Source organism: Opisthocomus hoazin, chromosome 2 (assembly GCF_030867145.1).
Source record: "Opisthocomus hoazin isolate bOpiHoa1 chromosome 2, bOpiHoa1.hap1, whole genome shotgun sequence".
In the NCBI taxonomy this organism is placed as follows: domain Eukaryota; kingdom Metazoa; phylum Chordata; class Aves; order Opisthocomiformes; family Opisthocomidae; genus Opisthocomus; species Opisthocomus hoazin.
In genome coordinates, this window is record NC_134415.1 from 65,256,066 (window position 1) to 65,282,816 (window position 26,751).

Sequence of the window (26,751 nt, forward strand, 5' to 3'; positions counted from 1 at the left end):
CAAAAGCTCTTATTACAGCAATAGGCACACAAGCACACAGCATTGTAGGCTTGAGGGACAGCACCGTTGTCCAAATATGTCTTTTTTAAAGCTTTTGGAAATTGCTCTTACATCAAATGGAAATTCTACCAGAAAGACACAGTGTTTCCCAACATACATCTTGAAGAGGGATTTCAAAGAATGTCACTGCAGAATTCTGTGTTTGCATGTCAGTAGCTTCCAGATGAAATATACCCAGTCTACAAATGAAAAAACCTTGGGGGAAAAGGGATCTAATAACCAAAGCTACAGCTTCATCTGGGTTCTCTTAGCTTGGATTCTTTGCTATCTACGTATACTATAGGGTAAGCAGAAAGAAAAAAGATGAAAATATTTGGGAGGTTATTAGAATGATAGTCCTTTAAAGAACAATGACTACCCGTAGGGATACAGTCTGAATGCATTTAGTTGGCTTGATCTTAAACATACCTAGCAGAAGCCTTGTTTTCAGTACCGCTGTAAGCCCCACTGATTTCAGCGGTACGTGACTGGACCTGTGCCACTCTTTTCCCTCACGTTATGTTGCCACAATTGCAACCAGCAGAACTGTCTGATCTCAAGCCTCGCTGATATGAAAAGCGAGGGGCTTTTCTACTGTAGCCCTTTACTTTTGCAGTGTGCTCACTCTCTCGTTTGATCTGTAAGAGCTTGGATTGCTGCACAGTAGCTGCACTGGTTTGCCTATATTTTTTTTCTTCTGGGCCTGTAAGGAACAGAGAGGGGGGAATAAGAAGAATCCAGACCAGTGGACTGAAGAAGATTACTCTTTTCTTGGAGCATAAGGTACTTGCCTTTTCAGGTACTTAATTTCTCAGAATAATTTTGTGTATATGCCATATTTTACAAAAAGACATTTGATTTTAATGCAGAAGTTCTTCTGTGTAAAATTTAAACACCGATGAATGTTCAGCCACGTACAATAATATATGATGTTTAGTGTGAATTAAAGATGTTCTGAATTAATCTTGCTATGATTTCCTGACAGCTAGTTTACAAGAGGTGATGACTGTCCTCTTTTCTTTTTCATCTACCTTTGCTATTCTGGCTGGTATATTCTCGTGTTTAGTTAGCATGTACACACAAAAGCACAATTATTAAAAGAACACTAAGATGCAGCTTGTGCATTGTGATGAAGTGTAGATGCTCATCCAGCTTTACGACTCCTCACAGTCCTGGCCTCCTTGTTCACCCTGCCCAGTTCTGCCCTAGCTCCTCTGTGCTCCATCACATCTCCTCTCTTTCTGCAATGCTTTCAGCTATTCTCACTGCCCTCCTGTCCCACATTTCTTCCCAGGCCAGCCACAGTTCACTTTGTACAAGCATCAGCCTACCTTGCCCCTTGCCAATGTCTCCCCTCAGTCAGCCCTGCTGTCTTTTTTATTTAAAAAAAAAGGAAATTTATCCCTTCTGTAGACCTTTAGCGTTAGATAACATATTCCTTAATGTGGGACAGTTCTAAATCAGGTTGGAGTAACTCGGACTGAGCTATGTGTTACTGCAGTACTCTCCGCTTAGAACATGAGTAACCAATTTGTGCTTAGGCTGGGCACTGCTAAGTTACACGGACACAATTACAGTGCAGGATAAGCAAGTCTGCTTGCTCTCAGCTCCTGCGTCACATGCTAATGACCACCTACAGCTGTGCAGGTTTACAAATAGAGGAAAACTTCTGGTTAGTCCCTTGCAGTGTAGACTATTAGCATATAACTATAAAAAGAATCTTCAGAGACTTTAGCTGATAAAATTTAGTGGCCTTACTGAACACGTGTAGGCTGATTTTCCGAAATTTGGAGAAATTTGGCCAAGTTTTCAAAAGTGCAGCAAAAGCATAACCCTGATACATAAGCCACTCGTACATTTCATTTTAATTCTTCATGACAACAAACAGGGACAGTGCATCTGCTCAAAGAAAGGCTATCAGATTGTATTAACATTGGCAAAACATTATCTTTGCTCTTTTGTCTAGAAACAGTGAAGCTAATCTGATTGAAATGCAAAGCAATCACCCCTGCTCCTACCCAGATGGAAGATTTCAGCCCCAAGATTTATTTGGCAAAGTGAGTGAAAATGAGATTGTACTGCCGCGGTTGCCAGGTAACCTTAAGGTAGTCCCACCTGTAATGCCAGCTAACTTTATAAATGAGATATATATATTACACATACAATATTTATCTCATAGAGTCACATGTCATTAGTAATAAGAATATTGTTCATTTAATTTACTGTGCCTTTTCTGATCTCTGTGCAAGATGAAAACATTATCTTCTTAAATACCAAGTATCTAAGTTGAATAATTTCTTCATGGAGGAAGAAATTGGTCCAATAGTTGCTCATGTCAAGAGTAAGCTGATCTTTATGGTGCAGAAGAGCAGAGCATCATTGACTCATTAAGGAACAGCAATGCAGATATCAAAATAAGTGGATTTATTCATGTTACCTAAGGAGATATAAATACAAAATATATGAAAAACAAATTTTTGGGGTTTTTTTTGTTTGTTTTGGTTTTGTTTTTTTTTTTTAATTAAGCTCCCAGGTTCCATTTGTTTCCGTTTAGCCTTGTGCAAATAGCTGTAAACTAATTTACTGTTATCGGCCACTGAATGAAGACACACCTTCCTGCGCAGGGGTCAGTCGCTGTTATAGGATTTCCCTTCAGCAGTGGAAGCAAGTCCTGTAGCTACCACAATCCTTCCCAATAACACAAGTTAACATACCTTACACATATCTTGCAGTTGCTGGATACTTCAGTGTACGGGCATGCACTCGACCCTCTGAGGAGCGCAGCAGCAATGCCTGTATTCTCTGCCTTCATTCTCGTAGGCCGTTGCTGTAAATAGAGGTTAGCCACTGTAGGTATTTGCAAGACTGTGAGCTGACACAGGTCCTTCAAAATCACAGAAGACAGTCCAGTAGAGTTACACCAGCAGAAGAGGTAGGCCTATTTTTTTTTCATGTGGAGGCATATATATACCACAATTTAGAGTCTCTCGTTTCATAATCCTGAGAGAGAATCAAATGTCTGGATGCTACTTAAATTTTACTAACTTAATTAACTTAAAGAGAAATTCAGGGAATAGATACACTGCTTGTTAATCTTTTCATTAATGATCTTTCCCCGTTATGCTCACAATGAATCCAGTTCTACAGGAATTTGCATTCCACAGATGAATACAACACATTCGACTATAATTTCATTTCTTAAGGGAAAACCCTGAATGAGCATTACGGTGATTTACGTTACGCTGCATGGATGGTTCATGTCTTTTGTCTTTGTGCTTAATAATGCAGCAAGAATACTATATAACAAACTGTATGTCGATACGAGGATTTGTCACTGAGTGCAAAATGTAAGCTTCCCAAGGATGATGCATCGTTATTGACACCTGCATGTGCTGAATCTCATTGCTTTTTTCCCCTCTCTTAATTATTTGCCCCATTAATCTGTTCACCTCAATGCTTTCTGATGGCTTTTCTCTAGCAAACTAGCTGCATGTATTTCCCAAATTCTCACATGGCCAGAAAACTACCATCTTCACGTTTGTGTTTGTTCAACTGTTTCCTTGTTGAACATGGCACGGAGACATATTTTCAGTGAATGCCTTCTGTGCTTCTCAGAAGTCTCAGTTCAGTTACCTACAAAAGCCATTTATTTCCTCACGCATTCCTCCACTATGGGCATTATCCTGTAAATATTTCACACCCTATTGTGACTTACTGCCAAGCTGGAAACAATATAAAAAACATTTAAGGACATTCTTTACATAAAGCTCGCATAATTTCATAGAAGTACAGTTGAACGCTCTTGTGGAGTCAGGTTTGCTTCAAGGAAACTCCAGCTCAGCAGGAAATTTAGTGTGTTGTATGTGAACTGTTTTCTTCATGATTTGTGTCTGAATCATGAGAAAGATCATCTTCAGTGCAAGCTGCATTGTTGGCAGAGCATATACAGGCAGTTAAATCACTTTTATCTCCTTGATGCTCTTGTGATTTGTTCTCTTTGTTTGGTTGGGTTTTTTTCCCATTTACAGTCGGGGGCAGAGCAGATGGCAAAGGCTTAGCTTGATGTAACATGTCCATAAAACAAGCAAAGCTGTCAGTGTGCCTTCTCTCCAGCAGGCCTATTTCACCTGAAAGTGATTTTTCTTCCACTGGAGTGAACCTCAAAAAAATATGACTTCAGGAAGAAATGAGTAGCTCTATGAGCATCAAAAGTTAATGGTTCTGCAGTTCTCTGTGAGCTCACTGTAGAGCTTCTCCCTTAGGCGGGGAAGGCAATACTCTGGGCTTCTCTTCTCCAGAAGGCAATGTCTTTTGATGAAACTTGTAGGAATTCCTCAGTTTTGCTGCTTCTGCTCTTCTGTCATTAAAAGGTATTTTGGGGAAGTAGGGAGTGTCAGGAAGCTGGCAAAGTCATAGAGACATCAGCACTGCATGTGTTCCCGGCCTGATAGAGCCAATTAGATCAGTAAGTGCAGTCTTGGTAAGTTCTTCTCATCAAGTTCCAAAAGAAAGAGAAAAACCTTAGATTTTTGCTCTCATAGGATTTGAGCTAATTCCTAAATATCTTCTGAATTTGTGATCTGACTTAATTCCTAAGTATATTCTGAATTTGTAACTTCAGAAGCTATTTCTGCTGTTATTTCTGCTGCCAGGAGTGCCCGACATGTGCCAACATACATATCCCTCTACAGATAGACAGTAAAGACAGGGTTTACCCCAAAACACTATCTAAACAAAAAACACAGGTAAAACAAGCTTTAATTTTGCTGGTTGCTTAGCTAAAGAAATAGTGCTGCTTAAATGATTTGCACAAGACCACACACAAAGTGTGAGGAAGCGCTATGTCTGAGGCAGAACTGTGAATAGAAAATTTCTCATAAGCCACAGGTCAGTTCAGTGCATTAAGCACGGTTCATCCTTCCTTTTCCAAGTAGTACCATGTAGTAACATATTATTCAAAGTCACTGACAAGTCTGAATAGCTCTTTTTCTAACAAAAGAAGGAGTAGCAGTTGGTAAAAGTAGTAATAGCACTGGGCAGCAAAGATTATAGCTGCCTGTGCCATGCACTGTATTGTACCTTTTATCTTTCAATGTTCCCTTAGAGAAGCGCAAACAAGAATACAAAGGAAGCTGAAATCTAACACCTGCTTATAATTTATAATACTCATTACATTTTTGGGACAGCCATCTCTTGGCAAGGTAAGTTCTTTTATTTATAGGCAGAGGCTGCTCATGATTTGCATGCTAATGCATTCACAACTGCAAAGCCTATAAATTAGCCTCCAGCTCATTATGGCAATGCCATTGTCCTACTTGCCAGTATGTAATCTGATCCCAAATCTTTCAGATGTCCACAAAATAAAAACAGCCTGAGGGAAGAGCTTCACTGTTGCAATATTAGCACACCAAAAAAATATTTCCCCCTCCCTCAAAAAAAGAAAATAACATAAAATGGCAGGAGGAGAGGAAACAGCTAAGTGTTTCAGAAAGATGAGCCCAAAAGCCTAACGCTCAAGAAACTGGAAAGTTGTTGCTATGTTTTGAGGTGCTTACACCAGTTCAGCCAAAAGAATGAATTTATAGCAGCTTTTTAATGGGCTCCCAATAAAAGTATCTTCATAGAAGATTAAGTCATTTGGCTGTGCACCCTGATGGTATCCTAATGTGTCATACATGAACACTGTTATTGTAACTGTTTACTTTCTGGCTGCGCCTAGACATCTTAACAGACACTGAGGTCCCCTTTTTTGGTGAGCCGTGAAAAGGCCTTCCCTACTTTCAGGTAGTCAAGAGTTTATGATTATGTCAAGATTTTGCCACTTCACTAATCTATCAAAGAGATGAAAAGTAGCATAGGCAAAGCATGCTCATAGAGGACATATCCTCTCCCATCCAGACGTTAATTCACTCCTACGTTAATTCACTTTGTCAAAGTTAACTGAGTGGTACAAGACCACTGGCCCCACCGTTCAGCTCCTGAAATCCCTGCAGGCTCAGCTATGCTACTGTGGGCAGGGTGAAGGGTGCTCTCCACCAGCCTCAGATAAACTCTGACTCGCTCTTGTAGCTTCCATCTGGTTACCTTTAACTGTGCTGAGACACACAGAGAAAAAAGAGAAAGGTGAAACCCTTACAAATAAACCCCAAACCCTACCTACATCGTTAGAAAGACCTTAAGCAGGATGACAGAGCTGCTGTCGGCAAGCTCTCACCCACTGCCCAGACTTGCTTCTGTAATTACCCTACTGCTTGCATCCTTTGGCTTTTTCGTCTTTTCCTCCCAACCCCTCCACCTACTCTTCCCTGGCTGAAGAGTCCTCAGAAACCTCCTTTCACCGCTTGCCTACTGCTATAGGTAAATGGCAGTAACTGAGAAGAAGGCCTGAAACAGGAGAGCTTCAACTGAGGCTTCAGAGTGGGAGGGGGCAAGGCACAGGTCATTGCACAAGTGATGTTGGATTCAGGATCCAGATGCACATGCATGCAAGACATGTAGCAATATCTTTATGAAATTTCTTTATTGAATTCTGGTTGATAATAATAGCTGGTTATTTATTTATTTACCTGTAACTCTCTTGTTTGTCAGAGTAGGTGGGAGAGGAGCAGCAAAGCAGGGCTCTGCATGAGTCATAACCCAGAAAAAGCTCTGCTGAGAACACAGCTCACTGCTGCGAAGCGTAGCCCGGGTGATAAGCATCAGCGTTGCTGTTGTCTCCGTGTTGTGGGTCTCGTATTACCATGAATGACAAGATTCACTGTGATGTATTCAAACGGGGCTGTAGGTAGGGATAGGTAGAAATTTATGCATTTAATTTTCTTAATTTGTCTTTTTCATACTACCACAAGAAAGGTGAATTGCAGCAGACAGAGAAATAACTACTTGTTTAGAACAAACATAGAAATATAGAAAAAAGGGTATTACTTACAGGGGTTTTGACCTCAATTCTGTTCAACTGTACTTTTGACCTGGCAAAGAATTGCACAAGGCTAGATCCAGCTATGGGGCCTAGGGAGGGTTTATACATCTCTGCTGCTTATCCCACTACACAAGTGGGCAGCGCCCACGTGTCAGCCACAGCCCTGTCACCCTCTGTCACCCCTGCAACTGGCAGACAGCTGGCAGGTCTTTCTTTTAGATATAGGACAGTCCCAATGAACTCTATGGGACCTTCTATCTAAGAGCTGGGCACAGACTGAGGGAACAACAGGGTCTGGCATTCTCACTGAAATCTGCAGTTCCAGCACATGTTTAAAGGCAGCTCTCCTGCCCACGTTAGGAGCTGAGTCTGCGATGACCCTCTCACAGACGGGCCTTGGAGGGGTCACTGCTGGATGAGGACCACTGGCCGCATCCACGCTGCTGGGAACTCACGGAGCTGGGGATGGCAGTGAGCACTCATCTGGGTACCTCTCCTCCGCACATCTGCCTCACCCAGAAGCCGAAGACCATTTGGGGCTGCTGAGGTGCCGGACATACGAGGTCCTGCATGTCCCACAGAGAGTGAGCGGGCTCTGGCTGTGCCTGGAGCTGCCCTTGCAGGCTGGATCTCTGCACGGGCACCGCCTCTCGCCCGCCAGGCTCCTCCGGCCCTGCAGCAGACTGTGCCAACAGAGTCTGAGTAGTTGCGAGAGATTCCAGTATTTGAGTAATTTATCAATGGCTCCCACTTTTGTTGTGTTTCTTCTTTTCCCAGCAGAATGGAGGATGGAATGCACTGGATGTTGCTGTTTAGATACTGTACTGAAAATTATAGTTTCAGTGCCTGGACAGAGCTGATTCCCGTTCCATTTCTGATTGCATTCACTTTCGAAACATGGCATAATCTCCTTTACAAAAATAGGTGGGGGAAAAAGAAATCTTGGTAGCAATTTTGTTCAGATCACCTGTGGTAAAGCCTCATTTTCTCTTTCCTTTGCCTATTGTGCTTTTCTTTAAACTTTTGCTGAACCTATATTTTGGACCTAGTTCCTTCATGCTTTGTAATACAGAGATCCAGGGAATTATTTCTTCACAAATGTTAGCAAAAAAAAGCTTGCAAAGGCTAGAAGCAGGCGTGCTGTAAAGACTGTTTAAAAACATACATTTTCCTCTGTGTATATTTAACAGTTTCCATCTTTGCCATATGTTCTTTCTCTCACCAATTTGCCTTTTAGATTGTTCTTTAACACTTGCCTATTTTCTTGCTTCTGCAACAGAAGGGAAGTTGATCTTTCATTTGTTCTGCAAATATTCCTTATTGTCCCAGGTTTTATTACCCCATCTGTTATTGTGTGATCAATTGAAGTCTCTCGTGGTCTCACTTTTCCAACTGATCACACTATACCACAGGTTATATTTCAGTTTAATTGCTATCTACTGTATGGTGTGTAAACTAGAAAGAGAAGAGAAAAAAGATGAGGATATTTTTCCCCTGCCTACCATTCCTCTTGTTCTGTGTAAGCACGTATCTCCAGTGCTTACTTATTATCAGTGACAATCTTCAAGCTAAACCCCTCATCTCCACCCTTTTCTATGTGAATCTGATGCTTCCATCTCAGTGTTTACTACTTTAAAGTACAAAAGTATTTACAGAACACGCTCACCAACCCTCGAGAGAAACGGGTAGATACTGTCACACTTCACGAGCCGAAGCAACACTTCCCTGCAGCGCCCTTGCCAAAGTGGAAACCTCTACCTCCAAGCACAGCGTTTCCTCATTCTCTCTCCTCTCCCTCCCAGCCCTCTCCTGCTGCTCCCAAACACTTGGTCATGCATGGTTGTGTTAACTCTGCATGCATGCCTATTTTTAAAATTACTTTTTCTCCCACTTTTTTAGGCATTTACAGACACTATCTTTGGCAAAAATCCTCTTTCATCTTCCTGCACTGAGCTCTATTTATCACAGCAAGGTGCTCAAAGTCTGCTTTTAAAATCAGAGGTACAGTACTGTTTCTGCAAGGGGAAGCTAAACCTGTAAGTGTGATGAAGCCAATCTGAAGAAGGTGGGTCTTTGCAGCAGGACAAATAGAGGGAAATTTCTCCTACCTGTCCAGTGCTACAGGAGACAAGACTCAGCATTGTAACTATTTATAACTATTGCTTTTCATAATAATAGAGCAAACTGGGTCAATGCCAGGGAGGAACACGGAGGCAGCTCCTGCTGTAACAAGGCATCGCAGAGACTGCGTACGGAACAGCACCCCTGATTTGCCCCTGGAAATAATGACTCAAAGCATTGACGTTCATGCATGCTGCGTGAATTCAGTGTCACGTCCACGTGTGCTGCTAATTTGGTGTTACAGAATCACAGAATGGTTTGGGTTGGAAGGGACCTTAAAGATCATCTGGTTCCAACTCCCCTGCCATGGGCAGGGACATCTTCCACTAGAGCAGGGTGCTCAGAGCTCCATCCAACCTGGCCTTGAACACTTTCAGGGAGGGGGCATCTGAGCACGTGCTTGAAGTCTAGGCTCTCTCTTAAAATGAGGCCTCGTTGGACTGAGCTACTGGGTGAGTCATTTATAAAAGCCAGACAGGGTCTTCAGAGTGGACCTGTGCCGCAGAACGTACCCCGTCTGCTTCTGCATGCGCACACGGAGATCCAGTTTATCCCGAAAGCTCCTGATGCCGCCGCCGGGAACCAGGACACCATTTCACACGAGCTGCCGGTGCTGAGGCTGGGAAGAAGGAAAAACATGACAGCCTTCCAGCGTGCCGTGAGGGCAGGCTTGAGGCATGCAAGGCCTTACGGAGGGGAAGGAGGAACTGAGGCAGGGAATACTGATTAAAGCAAGCAAACGCAAGCGTCAGTGGAAAGGAAAGCTGCTGTCAACCCATCGCGCCCAGTGTCTTTTCCTCAAGACTCTGCAGGTATTCAAGCCCCGCCTGGACAAGGTCCCGTGCAGCCTGCTGTAGGTGACCCTGCTTCGGCAGGGGCCTTGGACTGGATGACCCACAGAGGTCCCTTCCAACCCCGAACATTCTGTGATTCTGTGAAGACACCTGAACAGAAAAGTCTTTCTAGATTTGACCCTTTCCTCAAAAATATTGAGTAAAATATATATATATACCTCAGGGGTAAGGAGGGACGGCGGAGCGGCGGCTTGTGGCTCGCTGCGGGACCCCCACCCCGGCTTCCCCCGGGCGGTGCGGCGGCAGGGCCGGGACGCGGCCCCGCAGAGCCGGCGGCTCCCCGCCGCCCCCGGGGACACGGCCCGCCCGGCGCCCCTCCTCGCCTCCGCCCCGCCCTGGAGTCGCCGAGCCGGGGGGACCCCGCTCCGCGCTCCCGGCCGGCAGCTCCGGGGAGAGGCGAGCACCTCGGCAGCTCCGTGCCAGAGGGGCGGGAAGGGCGCGGCCCCAGCGGCGAGCCGGTGTCTCCTGCCCCCTGCCGGCCGGGGCCGCACCTCGGCTCTGACTGGCGCGGCGGTTCCGAAACAAATGAGCGCGACCGCGGGAAGGAGTGTTCGCGGGCTGCACCGAGCCCCCTCCCCGGACACTGCGTGGGCATGAGGCCTCCGGAGGGCTCTGGGGTAAAACCGCAGCCAGCAGGGATTCTGCCGTTTCCTTCAGTGGGGGCGGGATGCCATCCAGCGCAGCCCCGGGGCAACACAGAGGCCTCTGCGCAACCTGTGCGGAGACAACTGGAGTGGGTGAGCTCACACGCGCCTGTACGGCAACCATAGGCACAGCGTGCAGAGGAGGACGAGGGCTCTTTAATGTCCTTTCATTTCTAAGATTTCGGGTCATCTCAGGCCAACGGAGTCGCATAAAGTGTCTCTTGCTGCAGCGAGAAGGGGTTAGTCACACCTTTGTGGACCACGCTGGTGTCCCAGTATTTTCACGAGGCTGCTGAAGCGGGCTCAACGGCCACGCCGATTGCCCAGAGCCGTCTTACTTCAGCTGCGCTAGCCCCAGGTGCGTCTCTAACGTAAGCTGAGTTCAACCAAGGGCTACTGGCAAGAGCTGGTCAGAAAAACTGCTTTTTTTTGAAATTTGGGTAATGGCAGCTTTTCAGAGATTGAAATTTGATCGGAAAATACTGCTGGAGTGGTTGTTGTGGGTTATACCAAGTACCTCCCATCCCTGTGCTGTTTTATGGGTTGAATGACTACCTTGTTTTGGTGATGCTAATGAGGTATTACGGCTGTGATGCCTGAAGAGAGATTAAATAGAATTAGGGCACTTGGACACAGAGGAAAGTGAGCACAAGACGCTGCTGAAGGACAACACCCATGAATTATAAAATAATTGGATTTACAACAAGTATTCAGTCTGCGGACATTGCTTTTTTCCTAATGGTTTTATCTGAGAGGTAGACAGGCTAGAAAAAAAACGTTCAGGTAAAATGGAGAAAGGAGAGGAGAGGAGAGGAGAAGAGAGGAGAGAGGAGAGGAGAGGAGAGGAACCCCATCCCTGAGGGGGGACCCCCCACCCTGCCCCATGGCAGCCCGCTGCAGGGCAGAGGGCTGCCCTTGGCACTGTGCTGCCCGTCGGGCCCCCCCCCCCCCGAGATGCGCTCTTGGGAACCAGCCTGCGGCTTCCCACCCACCCATTTCAAAGCCGTCCCCGTGAGAGCCCAGCTGTGCCTGTCTGGGCTGGAGCTGATCCCTGACCTTCACTCGGCGCCGCCTGGCTTTCTCTGATAGCTGGGTGAATGATTGCCAGCGGTGGTAAATCATTTACTCCACGTAAAGCACTGTCTATTCGAGGGGCATATCCCTCGTTACGCTACAGAGAAAAAAATCTTGCTATAGAGCCCCAAAGATGATGAAATCATTTGATTATTTACATAATAAATAATTAAAAGTAAGGACAGTGGTGATGAAAGAAGCCTATGATTCCTTTTCTCATGGCAAAAGAAAAATTTAGGAAAAGGGTCTAGCTTTTCACAATAACTACAGAACTCATAGTTATGTTCATAGCTGAAGGTAACGTACTTTTGACAGGGCAGCTTGGTCCAGAATGCCCAGACAACTCAGGCGTTTTTGATTGTGTAGCAAAACAAACCTCCAGTTTACTTTGTTCTGTATTAGGGTATCCTTTCCTCATGATCATAGCACTCCGTGTTTGTCATGCGTGTATCGTTGCAGCCCCACGGAGCTGACTCCTACCATCTGGTCTCTGTGAAGATACGGGCTACACAGCCTGGAGGTGAGAAAAACTACATATGTTGCGGGAGCTGCCTATTTTGCTGCAGGAGGCACTGGTTTATTTGTTTGATAGACTTCCTCACTACCAAATCCAAGCAACATTGGGACTGAAGGCAGATGACTTCATTGACTGTGTTGTAGGCCCTTGGTCACACAGAATGAAGTCTTTGGTGTATTATCTTTTAACTTCAGCTAGATTTCCCAGTTGTTTAAAAGCCAGAAGTTCAAAAGGAAAGGAGAAGGTGGTGTTTCTGTCCTCATGGGGTCACCGGCAGCAGCAAGGTGGGCCCTGAGAGCCACCAATGGCAGAGGTGGACTTGGAGGCTGCCCTCGGTGCTTCTCGTCGTGTCCCCCAGGCACTGCAGGGTCTGGGCGCTGAGGTGCTCCAGGTGCAGGCACAGCCTTGGGAAAACAATTAATGCAACCATGGAAAACAGTTAATGCAACTGCTGGAAACGGCAGGCATCTCTACACTCCTGTCTGAACTGGGGGAACTCTCTTTTTTCACCTTGCAATGAAGTGAGCACTTTCGTGAGCTGTCCGTTCCTACTCTGTTTCTTGCAAAATGGATAAAATTTAACCTCCCCTCTCTACCGACAGCTCTCACCTTTTGTGCTGAAGTAAATACCTTCTGCATGTCCTTCCGAGGGGACTTGAGGGCTGACAGTGAGACTGCTGGAAAATCACCTCTCGGCACTGCACAAATGAAGTTCTGCTATAGCGACAAGAAGAGATGATCATGGTGCCTAGTTCTGCCCTTACTTCTCCTTTATGCAAAAACTGTACGCTGATGAATTATACTTGGAAGTCGTTCAGGCAGTTTTATTTACAGCTCTATTTTGTTACAAATTTGGAATAAAATCTGAACGGTGGGAATGACCATCAGGAGTAATGGAGGGAGATTATTTTGGTTATAGTGTGGTACTGATGATTTGGTTGGACTTGAGAGGGACAAAGTTGTGGTAATCAAGGTTTCAAGAATAATACGACGTAGCTGTGATTTGAATTGATATTGTAAGGAAACAGTGGCAAGAACTGAAGAGTAGCAGAGGAGTTATGAATAAAAAGTAATTGTGTGTAGAAGTATATATATGTGTGTGTGTATAATTCAACAGTAAATTGATACCTTGTCACAACACAACTTATTATGCAGGAATATGCAGGCCATTAATTTTTCAACGTAGGTGATTTAAAGCTAGATTAGATCTTAAAACCAGCCCTTCATTATTTTGCCAGTCAATATGCGCTTAGCAGTAGAAGCCCTTGAGACAGTTAAATGGCAAGTAGACCCTCAACAGTATTAAAAAATGGAAATTCTTAAAAGTATCAACTTAAAAATACCAATTTTTCAGCTTTTACGAAATGTTACAATAATTCCTAGCCATAGGTTTTCATTTGCACTCTTTGAAAAGCCACATGCTATGCAACAAATATGCAAATAATCTTTTAAAGCTACTTTTTAACAGAAATTGTGTACTTTAGTTATTATTAACATAATTAATACTTCTCACACTCACAGTTGTCACTCACATTGTGTTAACAAGTACATACAAATACATACTTTCTAGATATATATAGCATCTTTCTACATTTTTCTGGTGGGAACTTGGAGGAGGATGTTGAGAGGGATGGTGGAACTCTGTGTGGTTTGAGCTAACCTGCTGGAGATTTTTGCAGCTTGCCTATGGTAATATCATCTAATTGTTTGGTTTTTAGCATCACAATGCATTCCCTATCATTTGCCAGCAATTGGTACTCAAATGAGGTGGACCATCCCTCCTCACAAGACACCTCGCCTGAGTATCTTTTGAGGAATTGGCACTGGGCACAGTTTGATCATGTCTGACATGGCTGTGACAAAATCCCATTTGATGCAGTGCAGTAAGAACTCATACACCCCCCTCCTCCATGAAACCCACGTAATTCCCCCTACCTGCTATTCCTTTTCAGCCCTTCAGACCTCAAAAGTTTGTCCTCCTGCTGACCTCTTTGCTGGGGCCTTGAAGCTGCTCCAACACTCGACCAAATGCATGTGAGTTACGTGCCTGAAACACATGCACCCCTAGTCCTGTGATAGGCACGTGTCGGCTCATAAGATGAGGGTTTGCACTGGAGCTGGGTAATGGGATGACCTGATGCGGTGTGTGGAGGTCTTACTGTGGAGAAATGTTTCTCCCACGACCAGAATTCTGAGTGTTCATTCCTGCCCCGTGATGGGGAAGTCTTCATTTTGGTACTCTCGGCGGTGCACTTCCAGACATGGGATGGGGAAAGATCAGGGCGTATGGGTCCTGGGTACCACTGCTGGACTGCGCCCGGCACAGCCTAATTGGAAGCCAGAGCACAATTGCAATCAAGCGCTCGTTAGGTGGCCATTAGGAAACCTGCATTTGTTTAATGCTGAGCTTGATGCCAGACAAGTGATGGCTTCCTTGTAAATAATGTCAGATTCCCATCCTCATCTAACACCTTTCTTTCTTCTTTTTGTTTGCATGAGAATGGTCCGAAAACTGGGCAAGAAGCCGACCATTTCAACTGCAGAGCAACATGTCGCAAGCTGTTGGCACCTGGAGTGGCTACCACCGTTGGCATTACCAATGTCGGGTAACGCTGGCCTGCGTCTCTGGTGAGCAGGGAGGGGGAAGGCAAGGTTCAGCACCCGGGAGTGGGGCAGGGGTTCTTGGACCCAGCAAGAGCCCCGAGTTTTTGCTGGGGTAACGTTTTGCAGTGGCGGGACCACGCCAGAGAAGCGGGTCCGGAGGCGGGAGGGTGGCAGCCAGCAAGGGGTTAAGCACAAGGCTGGATCCGGGGAGGACGAGGGAAGGGATGAGGGGCTCGAGGGGCTGGCGGAGACCCGGGGCAGAGCAGGGAGCGGGGCCCAGCCCCGCGCTCCCTCCTCTCCTCTCCGCCGGCTCCACCGGCCGTGGCCTCCGCCGCCAGGCTTAGTCAGAGGAATGTGGGTGGGACTCCCTCCTCCCCGGCGCCTTAAAACCCGTCTGGGAGCGGAGGCAGGCAGCCCGCCGTCCCGGTGACAGCCTGCCGTGCCGTGCCCGCGACGCCCGGGCTGGTTGGGTCCCCTCCGGCCGGGCAGGATGGTGGTGTGCGGCCTCGCCTGCTGGCGGTGCCGCTGGCTCCTGCCCCTGCTGCTGGGCCTGGCCATCATCATGGGCATCATCGCCCTGGCAGGCCGCGGCTGGCTGGAGTCCGAGTCGGAGCCCTACGTGCAGCAAGCGTCGCTCTGGGAGAGCTGCACGCGGGGCGACCAGGACCTCAACTGGAGCTGCGAGTCCCTCATGGACTACGGTGAGTCAGGAGCCCGCCGACCCGCCCGGGGACGGGGGTGGGAACCGGCGGGTTCGGGGGCTGCGAACGCCCAGACCGCTCTCCCCACCTCTGCTGTGGGGCAGCTGCTGGTGGGATGGGGTTTCCCTTGCAGAACCAGCACCAGGGCTGTTCCAGGGCTTAAACCACCGAAGGAGTACAGGTCTAGACTGCCTCGGAGCAATCTTTCTGTCGGTACAACGCTGAGGAGACAGGGTGTTGGTGTTTTGTTGTGGTTTTTTTTAAAAAAAAAGTTATTCTACAAGCAAAGTAGGCGAGCCAACTGGCCACAAGTCCCTTCTTCAGCCCGCTTTCTCGCAGCGATCTGCAGGCTGCCACCCAGCAGCTTCCCCCGGCCTGGGCCAGCTCCCCCTCCCTGTGCCGGTGGTGGTCGGGAGGTGAGCAGGGTGTCCAGTGCAGAACCCCGTTTGGACAGCAGTAAAATGGTCTTCCCCTGCCCTCCGGAGGGAGAGAGCTCCTTAATTTAACCCCGCCTGGCCGAGGGAATGCGGCTATTCGGATGCCTCCTGACCTGCTGCTTAAAATGGCCTGATGTGGGTTTGCAGGCAGGAGAAAACGCCGTTTCCTCTGTGTACCTCGCTATTGCACTGGGGCCAACATCAGGGGGTAACTGTCCTCTCTTTTCACTTGCTGAGCTGCTTCTGTGTCTGGCATCGCCGGTGTGATACTCTTACTGCACACTCCCAGTTTCTGGGTTTTGTGGGGGACTTTCCATTTTCTTTGCTAGAACACGTGGGTCTGGTTACATCTGCTTTTCCCTCAAACAAAATACTTCTGGACAAATAAGCAGACCCGCCTTAAGATCCTGGATGAGGGCACTTTGGGGACTGGGGGACTGGAAGGGCGTGTTACAGCCGGGAGAGCTGGGTCCACTTCCCTGCGCAGATCCCTCGCCGCCCAAGCGCGGCGGGCTGGCTTGCAGCAGCTTTCCATTGCAACACTGGGTTTGTAAGCGAGATCTTGAATACATGGCAAGAGCAGTGGCTTCATTTCTCAGCCAGGTGATGACTGCGGTGTCACTGGAAGTCATCTGGCTAGTGTGACAAAAGCATCCGATGTCTCGCCCATTAGACAGAGGAGAAAAGCCGGTGCAGAGCTTCTGCAATTTGCGTTGCACGGGGAAGAAGTGCTAATACAGTAAAGCTGCTGAAATGTGCTGTCTCCTGTAGTGACGCAGCTTCTGGTGTCCCTGAGTGCTGGGTGTGTGCTTTGCGCCAGCTCAGAGCGTTGTGGGACAAAAGCAACTTTCTGCTGGTTTTTCTTGTTAACAAGCTGTCAAGGAGGAATAATACACTTGACTTTGTTTATCTGAGCCTCGGCTGATTTAAACCAAAACTTATTTAAATCCTTGGCTTATTTAAACCAACTTGACTTTGCCTCTTCTCTAATTTTCACGACATCAGTGCCACTGTCTACTCAAATACTATTTACATCTACAGACAGGATGTAACATACCAGTTCAGGTTTGATTTGTTTTGTTTCCTTTTTTCTATGGTAATACACTCAGGCTCAAAATAGGTGAGAGCATTTACAAAGGAAAAAATGCCTAGTAGGCATTTACAGCACTGCTGCAGGAAAATAAAAGTTAATTAATTGAGATGCATAACTTGTGTTTTGCATACAAGAACTACTGTGCGCTAACCGTCCTGTGCCTCTCCTGATGAAACGAAAACTTCAGAGTGGATCCCCATTAACAGAAAGCTCCATTAGACAGTTTCTTAACTGAGCTGCGGCATGCCTACTGAGAAGAGAAAAAGCAGGCAAGCCACTTTTTTGGAATGGGAGGAAAAAGGGGCAGGAACAGACAAACAAAGATTTGCAAATAGGAATGTCTGCTAAACTGCATTGCTGCTTAATGCACATTTTCAAATGCCACATGAGAGGGAAGAAGTGGAAAGGAAAAAAAAGAAGAGTGGGATGTCATTTGGTAGGGAGGCAGGGAAGGGATTTTGTTTAGAGCTCTGTGCTGGTTTGCATCTGGGAAGTACCTGGCTGGCAGGGTCTGTCTATTATCCAAGTGTAGCAACGCAGAGCTGTTGTACTGCACTATGATATGACTCAAGATGACTTAGTCTGGCCCACTGCAGGATTGAACTGTTGACTATGTGTTTAAAACTTATCAGTAAGCCATCAGATGTGACGAGGATCGTTTGCAATGTGGTTACTTGGAGAGGGTGGTTGTCTTTATAGTGATGAGGCTGTAAGCAGTATTTGTGGGTGGCTGTGTCCTCCTGGTTCTGAACGGCTGCTCCCAGTGACTTTGCTTTGAATTGTCACTGTAAAAGATGGGTGTGTATGTGAGCAATAAAGGTGACTGCATGCAGGTTACCTATTTTTTTATATTCCTAACAACCAGTTGGTATTCATTAAGTACACAACAGCCGACCTGGAATAAGGAAGCTTTCATCTGGATCCTTAGTAAGCACTAAAAAAAAAATAAAATTTTTTTTTTAAAAAAAGGTGGAACCTAGAAGTAGGAGCCCAGCCTTTGTGAATCATGTTTCACCACAGCTGTGCTGCTGTGCCGGTGTCCCTAGAGGCATGGACTTTGGTACCACAGATTATTGGTGAAGCTGAGTGCATGTGTTGACTTCACTGAGGGGCCAGGTAAATAAAGGAGGAATGTTGCAGGTACGCTTATCTTTTCAGTACACCTGTTTTCAGGCGTGCTTCTGTCCTATTTACGATGCCCAGATGTACTCGAGACAAACTAACTTAGTTTATAGTGTCAGCCGAGTGCAGGTGCTTGGCAAAATGCTGATGGAAAAGGTGTAGCAGTTGGTGTCCCTGTCTACACCCAGCAAACAGTTACTGAAACTCCCCGGTAAAAGATGCCAGCGAGCAGGCAAGGTGGGCATCCCTGCCAGTGGGCTTTGCTGGCCCCCGGGCAGGCGCGCTTCCACTGCTGGCAACCCGCACGCATTAGATGTTGGAAGCATGTAGGATTGTGCCTCTTCTGAGCTCCTGGCAGAGCCAAGTGGCTGAAACCAAGTTTGTACTAGTGGGCTTTTGTTTAATAGTTTGGTGGTGTAGCAATCATGTTTCCTGTACTCCTACAACCGAAACAGAGTTGTGATTCCCAGTATTAATTCCCAACCAGCTCTCCTGGCAACATTTGATTCTGGGCTCGTGGTGGGTATCCACACAGCTTCCCTTCCCCCGTCGTGCTGCCGTGGAAGTTTGCACATTACGTGAGCAAGAACGTATTACTGACAGCGCTCTCGCTCTCAGTCCACTACTCCCTTGTTTTGTCAACAAAAGCATATTTTTTGAGCATTCTATGTTGCGTGTCCTCAAGGCCAAACAGGAATTTCTACTGTGATTAATATACAGAAAAATATTATAGCTGCAGTGTAAAAACGTGCCTCATCTATGCATGTCATGGTAAGAACTTCTACCCTAAGATTCCAGTTATTCACAAGCTAACAAACTAACTTCTGCTTTTGTACAGAAGTGAACAAAGATGGGAAAGGCTTGTTACTTCAAATCCTGTAGCAGTTCATCTTCCTGCTAGACTATTTTCCCAGTCCTTTTATTAATTTCTACAAGGAAATCTATATTTAAATGTCCTATGCTGCAGAGCTTCTATCTCCTCCCTGTCAACGCTGAGGCACAGCCAAAGAAAATTAGGAAATACAGCTAACACTAAAGCTCTGTTGCATTTTTTTTTTTAGATTTCATCATACTACTGATGCTCATCATTAAATAATCTTGACCCCTCCTAGTTAGTTGCATGATAACATGTGCAGCTTAGTTCATTTCCATAGTCATTGTTAGTCAAGCTACATAATAAAACTCTTAATTGTTCCTAATAATTATAGACCTTCAGCCCCTGAACAGTTTGGGATTTTTTTTAATGTTCTTTCAACACCACCTAATTGATAAATACTTTTCTGCTGGTTAGATGCAAGGAGCTCAGCTCTTCTTTGAGGCAAAGCCAACCTGGGGAACACTAATACCTCCAACTGTTCTGCTCTCCTATTCTTCTGTTCTCCTATTTATGCAGCCCCAAATTACTATGGCATTATTATTTGATTTCATAAGCAGACATCATACTTATGCCTATTTTGAGTAAGAAATACTCTCTCTTCCAAATGAGGGGACCTGAGAATTGTCTGTTTTCATGGAAAACTTAAATTCTGCCTAAAAGTCTCAGGATTACAAGGTACTTCTGAGCACAAACCAGCTAGAAACTGGGGCTGATCTGTCTTTCTCTGGGTGTGAGCAGGCCTCTCCAGCTCTTAGGGCAGCAAACAGTGTGAGCATAAGGTGCCAGCTCTTCAGAGTCTCTGGGAGAAGGAGCCAGGACAGCCTGACTTGATGGGTGTGGGGATGAGGGGGATCCCGCACAGAGAAGCACCCATTTCGGTCGGAGCCCTGCAGCAGCCGCTCCGCTGCAAGCTGTCCCCGTTGGTGGGGGTAGCATCAGTTTGTGTGGGAAAGCAGTGTGCCAGAGCTGCACCCTACGCTTGGTAAGGGTGCAGCCTCCCACCCCAACCTCTTCCATCAGCCACTTATTAAAAGATTTCTGGTTAATTTTTTTGAGATTTCTCTTAATGTGGTGTATGTATAGAAGTCCAGAGCTTTTCGCTCCTCTTCCCATGACTCCCACTGGTGTTCATGTGGCAGGCTGACCAGTCGATGGCCGTTGTCTAGTCCAGCCCAGAGTAGACCCATCCAGTGCCATGGCCAGTACCAATGACTCAGTCTTATCAGGTCTTATCAGTATCAACCCGCTGATAACTGCCACTGGAGAAGATAATCCAGCAGGAAAAGTATAGCAAGGTATGGGTTCACCAGCACTGAGCTCTGTCACATGTGAGCACAAAACCCACTTGATTTCATGTTGGTGGTGTCTACTACTGCCCTGTTTCTGAAGACCTGAAACAAAGCTGGACTTAATCTTCCTGACAAGACATCTCCTACAGCTACGTCACTTTCATATCACCAGAGACAAGAAAATAAACCACTGTGAGCGGAGCCGTGGCTGATCTGTGTCCAAAAGCTTGTTACTCTTGTAAAGTAAGCACTGAAGATATAGAAGTAGCAGAGAGAGCACTGGGGGCTTTCTGGCTCGTATCTCCTGCAGTCATGTTTCTGTTGAACCAAACCTCAAGGTGTCTAACCTGCTGGTATATTTGAGTTTGCAACCTATATTTTATTAGGCAGATGCCAGACTTGGTTTCCTACACTGTGGCAGCATATGTAATGCATCTGAAAGGGAATGTACTTTGATAACTAAGTGTTCCTTCTTCTTGTTGTCTTTTCCTCTTATTGTGTGTCTTTTTCTTAATAGGGCAAATACCGATAAATAGCATTCCTAGGTCATTTACCCTGAATCACTGTTCCTGGGCTGGCTGTGTGTAATGGTTAAAAATCCCTTTGTATTAGTTATCCCTAAATAAGTCCTATTGTGGAGACAATACCCAGTACCTGTATTAGGTATGTCAGAGAATATTTCATATGAAAAGATTTTACCGGACCACTGATGTAGCTTTAATCTCCAGACGCTCATCGGGTGTCCTCCCTCCCTCCCTCCTTTCTCACTCCGCAGCAGTCTCATAGTGAAGGGGTATGAAACATGCACAGCTGGCTGAAGGAGAATTAGTTTGAAGATTTTGTGCTGTCTTGAGTAGCTCCAAGAAGGGAGAGGGGAAAGAAAATCCTTCTCCTTCTCTTTTCTGTGCCACCATGGCTGTATTCAGGTGGCAGTGGTGGTGGCTGGGGGTTTTGGCTGAGATCTGGCTGACCATGGCTGCTGTATTTCACTTAGCTATTCAGAATGATCTAATGAAAATAGCTGTAAAACAATGCTTTTCTTTCAGAGGGTAAGTTGATGTACATAGTAGAGGAGTCTGAGGTATTTTTACTGCATTCTCTGTCTCAAATTACTAGTTGCTCCCCGTTTATGCAACTAGTAGGGTATGTGAGTTAAGGTGGAGGATTTTAACTCCTTAGGAAAAGGTTCTCTGTCTCACTGTCTTTTTACTCTTAGTCTTTGCATAGAAAAAACAGAGGTGACGTTGAAAGCGGAGTGTCTTCAGAGTTGCTTCAGCTGTGTTGGAACAGACAGCTCTGATGAAAGAGAGAGGGGTTTTTTTCGGAATGTGTTCTGAGCTAGATGTCGACGGTCTTTTTATTCCTATGTTAGAGGGAGCACAGGATCTGGCCCTACCTCTGTCTGAACATGTGAAAGTAGAAACCCAGGTTTCCACGCAGAGGTGGGAAGCGAACTGTGATGACAGCTGACTGGAAAACAGAGCAGCAGCTGGTATGGTTTAGCCCGTGTGGGCAGGTACCCCGCCTCCAGGGCAGGACCACCTTTGCTTGGGTCTGGCCAGAATGAGGGCCTTTACACAAGCCCCTCTTACTTCGAACGGGGAATTGTCGGCTGTTTTTCTGGAAGGTTTTCTTTCCTTGGTTGTCCTGGCCTGCGGTGGGTGAGTTCTGGGTGCTGGCACTGCTCTGCTGGGAAAAGGCCACTTGCTTCGTGCCTGAGCCTCTCCTGCCTGCAGCTGCTTGATCCTAAGAATCTGCACCACCCTGTCCCATCAAATGCTAAAGTAATGATTCGAAGAGCACTCCCTCACTCTACCTCAGATTCTGCTGTTTCTCCTCCACCTGCTACATTTTAGCTGTTTGTAAAATTTTTCAGCTGTGAATACATATTTATCTTCAAGAGCTTTCTCTTTGTCATCTCTCACTTCAGCTATTCCAAATCTATCTTTTTTGGTCACACTCATTTTGCTCCACATGCATTATTCTTGTCATAAACAAACAGGCAAGAAGCTGCATGCTGACAGCACTATTATTTCCCAGCAGTTATGTCCTGCTGTGGTACCCTCTTGTCCGCTCTCACACTTCCCCATGCATGGAAGTGGTTTTGTAAACTTGCATGTCGAACAGGAGCGGTAACGACAAAGTACTTTCTCAGCAGTTGTGTGCCCTATCTGCTCAGATGTCTGTGTGTCTCTTACAGACACGGAGTTTGGAGGTGTTCGCTCCATTACCATGCTGCACTATATCCCTCTTTTCAGCAGGACAAGATAGCAGGCAGGGAGTTCTGTGCTGCTCCACCAACGATGCTGCTTCTCTGCTCTGCAGCTATGCCCTTGGGAGGCATCTGATATTGCTTCAACATAGAGCACGCTTCTTACAGTAACGGGTTTCAATCAAAAATGATGAAAGGAAACTGAAGACCTGCAATGACTTACAGTTCAGTGCACTGCTGTGGGTAACATCTTTCTTGTTTTCTCTTCAAGGATGGGGGAGAGCAGCAGCTGCCACGTACCTGGTTGGCTTCGTGATCCTGGTCATCTGTTTTGCCCTCGCAGTCATTGCGTTCTCGATTGAGATACTCCGCTTCAACTTTGTGCGAGGAATTGGAGGCTTGCTCTTTGTTGTTGGTAAGGCTGGGCACAAAGACAACGTTATGTTAGGTGTAAACCAGGCATCAGCAGAAAGACACACTAGATGGAGCCTCCCTTATGAAATAAGCTGTCTTTGTCTGGTTTGTGACTCATCTTCATGGGGAACAAGGGAAGGTTGATTTACACTCTGAGAGGATAATGGTTGGGGAAGCTCCAGTGGCCTTTGTCAGTTAGCGCTTCCCCAAAAGCAGTGTACGGGGGCAACCAACACCTCTGACCCTGCATATCACGTGCTGAGACTTAGGAGCTGAGAGCGCCGGGTGCGTCCCACCTTCCTGAGGGGGGGAGCAGCGACGGGGCTATGGTAGAAGCGGGAGGTAACCGGCTCCGCAGGGATCACGGTGCCTGGCTGTAGGACAGGGCTGGTTGTGCCACGCAGGTGAGTGCCTTCGCAACTTGGCAATGTCAGCTGGGTCTGCTGCAGCCCAGTAGGCGTGGGCATCTGCCTTGGCCAGGAGTCGTGGTACCTCTGCAAGAGTGCAGATTCGGACTGAAGCTAACCCTTACATATCTTAAAAGCATATGCAGTTACCTCTAGCTACTTTATTTTTAGTGGGACATATAGTATCATTCATTGTCATTTACTTCTGCTTTTCTTTCTTTCTTTCTCTAGCTGCATTCCAGATCATAGGCTTGGTCATCTACCCAGTGAAATTCACAGAAGATATTCCACTGCTGGGAGATAACATGTTCAGCTGGGCCTATGGCTTTGGCTGGGCCAGCACTGTTGTTGTAATCGGTTGTGCTTTCTTCTTCTGCTGCCTCCCCAACTGGGAAGATGAAGTCCTGGGAAACATCAAGCCTACCTATTACTACTCCTCCCCAGAGAGAGCACCATACTTAAATTGAAAGATTACATCCAAGTACAACCAACTGTCAAAACAACAGAGGAGCACCTCTGATGTAAATTCGGTGCTATTATAGGAGACTGAAAAAACCCCACTTTAATTCTCCAGAGTATTTCTTAGTAGCCCTAGCAATAAATTAGTAAAAACATTGGCATCTTTAAGTAAATAGCTTTTACCTAAAGTATTATTTACATATTCTCATGTTGTTTCTGTTTGAGTGGTTTACTTGCTCCTTCCCCTCCCAGCTAATTGAGTTAGTTACTTTATTCAAACATTTGCTTATGAATAAAGACATAGTGTTCCAAGTGTAGAAAGGAAGAAGAGAGGTTTAAAAAACTTATTAGAGGGACGTGCAAGTTTTTTTTTCACCACTGACAAAATTGCCTTATATGGAACTAGAAAAAACAACCTTCCAAAGAATGCTTTTTCTTCCACCAATGTCAGTTCCAAGGAAGAAAATTCCCTGAGACTGTCACAGTCACCTGCTGCCTAAGAATCTCTTCTCATTCCTGTTACTGGATTATTGTTGACTATTACCTATTTGAATCAAGGGGAAAATAAAATTAAAATTTATTTTCCACCAATGGTGCTGTTGGACAGAGATCTCCTCTGAAGTGTGGAGCTGGTGTGTACAACAGTGGCTAATGTAACACTTACTGGTGTTTTTGTGGCCACTGCAGGACTCGTGATGGAGCCACATATAATTTAATACGCATTGTCACAGAGAGAATCAATAAACCTCCAAATATTAAACTACATACATTCTTACATGGTATTTGAGGGATGCTGATTTAGAGAATAGCTTTGAGTGGAAACATACACTGTTCTTTATGTCTACCTTTTTAAAACTGCAGTGTTTTAATTATCAGCCGTGCTTTGGAGGGAAACCTTAGCATAAGGTGTTGAAAACCTCCAGAAGTTTCTAAAGCCCACTGTAGGTACTCCAGAATTTAGTAAACATGGGGATGCTTTGTGAGTCACTAGGGGTAACAGATAAAAATAGAAAAGCAGTTCTGTGAGCAATTTACACATGCAAACTTCATACAGACATCAGTCTGGGGGAGTAATCTGGCTGGCTCCAAGCTTGTGTTTCTGGAGCTAGTGAGTCCAAAGAAGTATTCCAGTGAGGCAGAGCTGTGCCTGTGTTGGTCATGGGCCTGCAGCAGCTTACAGCAGATTTAATTATGGTCTGTAATCTTTGTCAGAGTTTTTCTTCAGCTGGGGAAGAAGAAGGAAGATGCTCATTTGTGGAGCTCCTCTTCCAGCTGTGCGGGAAGTAGCTCTAGCGGAAACAGATTTCTGAGCAGGGTACAGGTGGGGTGGAGAGCAAATGCTGTAACAAGTAGCTGGGGACTTGGTCCTTTGAATTGCAAACCCAGTACTTGGGAGAGGATAAGTGTGTGGGTATATGTGTTCGTGCACATGTATGAAATAGAACTTACAAAGCATTAACCAGCATACTGTAAAGCTGAAGTCACGCAGAACTAAGCTTTTTCAATGCCCAATATGTCTTGTATTATATGTTGTACAGCTTTCTGTTTTGTAACACGTTTTTTAGTTTGGTAATTCTGTGTATTGCATGTGATCCTGCTTTGGAAAGGCCAGGTGACTTCTGAAGGTCCTTTCCAGGCCTGTATTTTATAACTTTACAGAGTGTAAACATTTTCAGACTTCAGAACTGTGTTACAAGCTCAGTTGTGACATATACAATCAACTGTATTTATGATTCTTGCTGAAGAAGAGAATCCTGTGACAAATTCGTCTTTTTTTTTTTTTTTCTGTGCAGTACTGACTGGTGAGGAATACTGTGGAGACTTATCTGTGTCATGAGTAACGATAGTACCTACTTTCTAGTGAATTCGTGACACAGCAGAGAACCCCAAGTCTGGAAAATCCTTGCACAGCTAAAGCTGAGAAGGAGAAAAGACATGAGAAAATGGACAGCCTTCCTAATGAGAGGGAGAATGGTTTGGTAATAGGGTTTAGCATAAATTCTTTTGTATATTATTTTTATAAGCATTGTGATAACTTGTCAAAAAAGCACAAAAGTAAAAGAGACTTGGCTCTGAATATACTGGGAGGGGTGGAAGCATAACCAGCATGTTACACAATTAAGATGTTCAGGAGAAAGCTATTGCAAATAGTCATTAATTACTCTCAAGTGATACTCATGTATGTGGCACTCCTTTCAAACATGGTGGCTTAATTAAAACTGTTTTAACTGATGGTTGTAGAAACTTGGTGTTGTTTGTGGTTCACAGATTCATTTCACAAACTCAAGCACATCGCCATTCTTTACTTCTCCTAACGTGTACATCAGTATCCATGAAGTGTCGGGATGATGAAGTGAAGCTAAAGACCTTCTGTGTCCAGGAGGTAACTACTTCATTTTCCAGTCAAATAAGCATATGCTCCAAGACACGGCTGTGTGCTTTCATCGGAAGTGCTAGGCGTAGAAAATTCTATGCTAAGCCAAAACCTCTTAAATGCATCACAACTTGAAGGGGAACCCTAAACATGTGAAGAACATTATGGCCTACAGGAGGTCTCAGATGTGGGAAGCCTGTTCTTTTTTTTTTTAAATCAAAACTGTGCCAAATAGCTTTCATATACAGATCAAGAACTTTAAATAGGGAGAAAAAGATGGATTACTCACCTGCTATTTTTGGTGTAAGACTGCATTTCCCCCATGCTTGGAAACCTTCCCATTTCTAACCTCAGAGTCTGCGTGGCCCATATGTAGCCCACTGCTAGTGGCATTCTGTATCCCAAACAACTCTTTCTGCCTCTGTTTTCATAGAGAGCAAATCTGTCTTAGGTCAGCCTGCAGCTTCTGTTTTCTGGAAAGACAGGTTCACAATTCTCCTGATTTTTTTTACCTGCCCTCTTCCTTAAATGTCTTGGTTTTAAAACACATTTACTACTCCAGATTCTGGTGGCTTGCATGGGTTTCTTTTGAGT

The 26,751-nt window shown here is 45.6% G+C and overlaps 1 protein-coding gene and 1 long non-coding RNA gene across 4 annotated transcripts; one reads left to right on the forward strand and one right to left on the reverse strand.

Annotated features, from left to right (window-relative positions):
* Positions 1-999: 999 nt before the first annotated feature.
* LOC142360566 (uncharacterized) lies at positions 1,000-10,171 on the reverse strand. The gene is made up of 4 exons (XR_012763167.1): positions 10,092-10,171; positions 9,592-9,698; positions 2,754-2,866; positions 1,000-2,476 (listed from the first exon to the last, which is right to left on the reverse strand). It is a non-coding gene; the product is annotated as an uncharacterized LOC142360566 (long non-coding RNA).
* Positions 10,172-10,445: 274 nt separating this feature from the next.
* LOC104327117 (p53 apoptosis effector related to PMP-22) lies at positions 10,446-26,015 on the forward strand. Of its 3 annotated transcripts, XM_075413952.1 has the most exons (5): positions 10,446-10,670; positions 12,111-12,171; positions 14,668-14,796; positions 22,775-22,918; positions 23,556-26,015. In XM_075413952.1, the coding sequence occupies exons 1-5, from the start codon at positions 10,527-10,529 to the stop codon at positions 23,789-23,791; spliced, it is 714 nt and encodes a 237-aa protein (XP_075270067.1). In that variant the 5' UTR covers positions 10,446-10,526; the 3' UTR covers positions 23,792-26,015. The 3 variants fall into 3 exon arrangements, 2 of the variants coding, with proteins under 2 accessions (XP_075270067.1, XP_075270068.1); XR_012763171.1 differs by lacking the exons at positions 14,668-14,796; positions 22,775-22,918; positions 23,556-26,015 and adding an exon at positions 12,771-14,109 and having other exon boundaries at positions 10,583-10,935; XM_075413953.1 differs by lacking the exons at positions 10,446-10,670; positions 12,111-12,171; positions 14,668-14,796 and adding an exon at positions 15,203-15,473.
* Positions 26,016-26,751: the final 736 nt, after the last annotated feature.

Coding starts and splice junctions, on each gene's coding strand:
- LOC104327117 (XM_075413952.1), top strand. CDS start 10,527: ATGAGGCCTCCGGAGGGCTCTGGGGTAAAACCGCAGCCAGCAGGGATT. Junction 10,671..12,110: donor TGCGGAGACAACTGGAGTGG/GTGAGCTCACAC, acceptor GTATCGTTGCAG/CCCCACGGAGCTGACTCCTA. Junction 12,172..14,667: donor ACGGGCTACACAGCCTGGAG/GTGAGAAAAACT, acceptor TGTTTGCATGAG/AATGGTCCGAAAACTGGGCA.